Source organism: Pteropus vampyrus, unplaced genomic scaffold, assembly GCF_000151845.1.
Source record: "Pteropus vampyrus isolate Shadow unplaced genomic scaffold, Pvam_2.0 Scaffold235, whole genome shotgun sequence".
Lineage (NCBI taxonomy): Eukaryota > Metazoa > Chordata > Mammalia > Chiroptera > Pteropodidae > Pteropus > Pteropus vampyrus.
In genome coordinates, this window is record NW_011889016.1 from 871,957 (window position 1) to 876,945 (window position 4,989).

The 4,989-nt window shown below is 62.2% G+C and overlaps 1 protein-coding gene across 1 annotated transcript in view; it reads left to right on the forward strand.

Annotated features, from left to right (window-relative positions):
* The window catches only part of NDUFS6 (NADH:ubiquinone oxidoreductase subunit S6), a 7,226-nt gene extending 3,199 nt beyond the window's left edge, over positions 1–4,027 (forward strand). Inside the window, exons 3-4 of the mRNA XM_011373902.2 lie at positions 3,086–3,208; positions 3,870–4,027. Of these exons, the coding sequence (XP_011372204.1) occupies positions 3,086–3,208; positions 3,870–3,935 (189 nt within the window). The 3' untranslated portion in view covers positions 3,936–4,027. The remainder of the gene's footprint in view (positions 1–3,085; positions 3,209–3,869) is intronic.
* The last annotated feature ends 962 nt before the right edge of the window (positions 4,028–4,989 follow it).

The window sequence follows — 4,989 nt, forward strand, 5'->3', positions numbered from 1 at the left end:
CAGGAAGGTGGTAATGTGGGGGTGACGCGGGGCTGGGTCGCCCTAGAGCTGCAGCCTTGAGTGGTCAGCCTCTGGCCGTCTCACAGGAGACAGCCAGTCCCTTGGGCTGCGGAATGGGAGTGTATTAGTTAGTGAGGCCTTTGGGACCCGTTTGTCACTGCGGTAGACACTGTGTTCTTTAGACCATGGGACAGCTTTCGTGTGACACACGGGGTCTGCAGCGCAGGTGGGCGGGACAGGACTGCAGTGGGTTGTGGGGAGAGGGGCTGGGAAGAGGCGCTCGCCTGGGGCGCTCTGCGTGGGGCACTGTGTGGGGGTGCTTGGCCGTGGAGGGCTCTTTGTGGGGACCTCTGCTTGGGGTGCTGTGTGAGGTTGCTCCGCGTGGGGTGCTATGTGGGGGGCCCTCCATGGGGGGCACTCTGTGTGGGGGTCTCCTAATGCAGGTGGCAACCCCACCCTGACTGGTGTGTGTTCCAGGGCGCTGCATTTCCCAGTGACTTTCTGCTGTGTTTCTGGAAATAGAACTTTAAGGAAAAGCTTTATAGAGTTATAATCTGTGGCTGTCAGAGCCTTTGAATAAGAATTAGACCTTGTCAAAATGTTGTCCACATTTTGTGGGCTCAGGGCCTCACAGTTCTCGTGAGGTGTTCGGTGTCATCTGCGTTGGTGGCAGATGAGGCCTTCCGTGTGGGAGTGTGAGGGGCTCTGTCACACTGGATTGTGTGTCCTCTGGACGGTCAGCCAGCTTTGGAAAAACAATTAACTGAGCTTGATTGTGCTATTTTTATTTTGAAGTTTTATTAACCCTGACGCCCCTGGACCTCGCGTGCGGAGATGTGCCTGTGCCTGGTCCTGGTTGTCCTGTCTTGGCCAGGGCCACAGGCCTGCCGTGCAGGTGGGGTTCTGGGCGGGGCTGGGACTGACCTGGCCCAGCAGTTCTCACCCACCTGGTGACCAGGCCTGGAGGCCGTTCCTGGCCAAGGTGGCAGGGAAGCCGCCGGCGACATTTATTAACCGATTTCTGGCCTCTCACAGCCTGTTGTGTCTCCACAAAGCCATCTGTCTCTTCCTGTAACTCGTGACGGCTTTCAGGGGCCCTGTAAGGGGAAGGACAGTGCTGTCCCTCTGACCGTCCTCCGTGCTGTGTGTCCCAGTCGAATGATCCTCTGGCCCTCAGAAATAGTGACACTTGAGAGGCGGTCTCGCTGCTGCCGTCCACCCTCGGTCGGTCAGAGATGGTGGAGAGGCGCTGGGTTTGAGAGGTGCCGTTGGGCCAGGTGGTCCTTGGCCACAGAGTGACCACGGCCGTGGGAGTCGGCTCTGGAAAGGAGAAAGCTTGGAGACCTCAGCGCCACTGGGGGTCTCCACAGGACGCGAGCGCTGGGCGTGGGGTGGCGGCTGCGGGCCCCGGCGCAGTGCGGCTTTGAGGACTGTGCGGGCTGAGGTTCTGGCGGGGTCTGGTTGCTCTCCGTTCCACGCAGACACTGACGCTCCGCTCTTACAGGCCCCGGCGTCACCTGCTTTGTGTCCCGTAGTCACCGAGGACAGCTCTAAGCGAGGCAGTCAGAACCAAGACATGCCTCCTGTCCAGTGTCCCAGCTTGCCACAGTAGGGCATCGTCAGAGAAAGCATTTGACAGGTCAGCACGTTTGAAACTCGATGCAGGGGAGGACAGTCCGGCACGCCTCCTCCGCGTGCCGGTCTCTCCATTTCCAGCTTTCACGGGATGCACCCTAGACGGCCACGCCGCCGCCGTCTGTGCCCGGCTCCGACGTGCCCTCGGAGCCGAGTTGGCCAGACAGGCCTCCAGCAGGCGTTGACAGCAGCGTCGTCTCAGCTAAAAGCAGCTGAGTCTTTTAAATCTGACGTCTGGTGGTGGTAAACATTCTCGATTGTGTCACATTGAAGAAAAATTTACAGCTAGTCTGACTCAATCCAGATAAGTGCCATGCATTGCAGTTGTGACGCGTCCAAGGTTCTCTGATCTTTAGGTCCCGCCCCCCGCACATGTTCACACGCACATGTACACACATGCACGCATGCACACATACACGTGCACGCACACGCACACACACGCACACACACGGCCCCTTCTCCCAGTGCCCCAGTCACAGGCCCAGGTGTTTCTTCTGTGGTGGCCACAGCTCGTGCTGACCGACTGCAGCCCTTTCCTGCTGTTCGGTCCTCTGGTCCTCTGACTCGGTCGTTCGTCTGGGCTGAGACAATGGGGGTGGGGACGTGGTGGCTCTGGCATGGGGTGGACAAGCGTGTCCTGGTCACTAACTCGGGCTGTCGGCGTGGCCTCTGTTCCTGCTGCCAGCTTGAGGACTCGCCTGGCGGGGCCGTCAGTTCCCCTGAGGGAGCAAGGGAACTGGGCTCTGCACTCACCAGTTTGGGAAACACCGCACGGCCCCGTCGTGAGGGCGTCGGAGTGGCTCAGACACCTGGGCAGCGCAGCCAGGTGCCCTCGCCGGCCTTGGGCCCCACAATGACAATGCCATCATCCTCCAGTCTCCTGTGTCCCATTGGATCCCATGAGGCCACGTCCCCAGGCGGGCTGCCGTTAGACGCGGTCCCGCGTAGTTGTCTCTGCCGCTTCCTTTCCTGTGTCACAGCCACGCGGGCTCGGTCAGCGTAACAGGGTGTGGACTCTGGGCTCAGTGCCACTGGTCAGTCACTGCTCCTAAGCTTTCCCAGCGGGTGGATCTGGGACCCTGTGCACACGTGTGTGTGTGCGTGTGTGTGTGTGCATGTGTGCACATGTGTGTGTGCCTGGAGGGGGTGGGGAGAGGCGAGAGCGAGTGACAAGCGGGGCAGGATGTCAGCGACGCATGAGCCCAGCGAAGACGAAACGAGGCTCCTGTGCAGTCGTGATTCTTGCAACATTTCTGTGAAATTACGTCTGAATGAAAAATTAAATGCGTGCGTGCGTGCGCACGTGTTAAGACTTACAATTATCTTTAGATAAACACATACAGACTATAGTTCTGCCTGTGCGGGGCGGGCTGGAGGTCGTCTGCCTACATTTAAGCCTCGCGAGGTGATCAGGTTTTCATGCGTGTCTGTCCACGTCTTCCCGTTGCAGGTGAACGAGAACTTCGCCATCGATTTGATAGCCGAGCAGCCGGTGAGCGACGTGGAGAGCCGCGTGGTATCGTGCGACGGCGGCGGCGGGGCCCTCGGCCACCCCAAAGTCTACATAAACTTGGTACCGTGACCGCGGTTCCCGGTGCCGTCCCTGCTCCCGGGTGGCCCTCACTCTGTCCCTTTGACCGCACACTGCTGCCTGATTCTGCCAGAACCCGTGGCGGGGCCGGAACGAGGGGCCACCCCTCCCGGCCGCGCTGTGCCGCGTGCTCAGTGATGCCCACACTGACCCCCCAACTTCCTGGCAAACACGTAGGCTCCTGTCTCTCCCCGAGCTGTCGTTTCGGGGCCCGCATTGGGGAGCGCACGGAGCCCTAGAGAGGAAGAGCCCTAGGGACGTCAGAGCAGAGGAGGGAGCCGGGGCCGAGCCTCGCGTGCACGTGGCGCATGGGAGTTGGGGGCGTGAGGTCCCCACCCGCTCGAGTCCACCCAAGTCTCTGCTCGGGGAGACGCCCCGCCCTCCTGGACGGAGGGAGCCAAGGGCAGCAGTGGCCGCTGTGCTGACCCTTTCAGTCCTCGCGCGGTCCTCGGAGGTCCTCTGAGGGGACCGGCGTTCCAGGCGGGGAGCCAGGGCCGGGCGCAGGCCGTGGCCCCCTCGCGTGTGGTGCTCAGCGCTCCTGGCCGCCAGCGCGTTCCGGTTTCGCGCGCCCTCTCGGTGTCGGACGCCTGTGTTCACGTCTGAAGGCGGATGTGGAAATGTGACGTCTTTTGAATTTTTTCAGGACAAGGAAACAAAAACCGGGACGTGCGGTTACTGCGGACTCCAGTTCAGACAGCAGCACCACTAGGCCGCGGGGGGCGCCTCGGCGTGGCCCGAAGCCGGGGACCCGGAGCTGTACGCGCACGTCCCCAGTGCGAATAAAGTGTGTCCAGGACAGCCGTTCACAGCGTGCTTCTTTCACAGAAGGGTCCTTTGCAAACGAGTGACACTTAGATGTGGGGACTGAGGCGGGGTCGCCCCCCAGTGCAGGTGACCACGCTGGCCGCAAGCTCTGCGGTTACCGTCGGCAGTTTCAGCTTCCTGTTTATGAAACCTGGAGCTGCCGCGGCTGCACACGGAGCCCCAAAGCCGCCAGTTTCCTCTCCGTCCTTAGCTCTCGCTATGGACACGGGTCCAGACGCAGGGCCTCAAATACGTGACCAGGCGGCAGCGCGCTCACAGCCCATGGCTCTGCCTGTGACAACCTCTGGTTCCCCCCTGCCCCTACCCGCCCTCCCCCCCGACACCACCGTGCAGCTGAGGCCCGGCCTCCCCCATACAGGCCCACGCCATCCAGGCGGGGTGAGCCCCGCCTCCCCACTCTGAGCACGCCCGGTCCCTGAGCCCGGTCCCTGAGCCGTCGGGAAGTGGAAATGCACTTCCTGGGCTCCGCGGCCGTCGTCTGGGAACTGCCCATGTGACCTGACGTCATGGGCCACCCCACCTGCCTGGTAGAAGGGCCTACCCCGCCGTCTGCCCTGCGGTGTACAGCAGTGCTGAGTCCCAGATGCCACGCCAGCAGGGCCCGAGGCTGTGAGGGGCGGGCCGCGCTAAGGGCGCTGCTGTCACGGGTGGAATGCTCGGCTTGCGCTCAGTGTCGTCCCGAAGGGGACCCCAGTGCCGGGTGGGATCCCCTGAGCCCTTCCTGTGCCTGGCCATGCCTGGGGTTCCATGGTCTGACCCGTGGGAAAGGGCCTCCGTGTGGCGACTCCGGGGTGAGCTCATCCCGGTTTGCTGGAGGACTGTGCCAGCCCAGAGGCCGGTCCTTGGCAGCCGTCTCCTGGGTCCTGCGGACGCCGGTCGTCAAGGGACAAACGTGCTTTTCCTGGGGCCACCCCACCAAACTGCCCCACGGTGGGTGT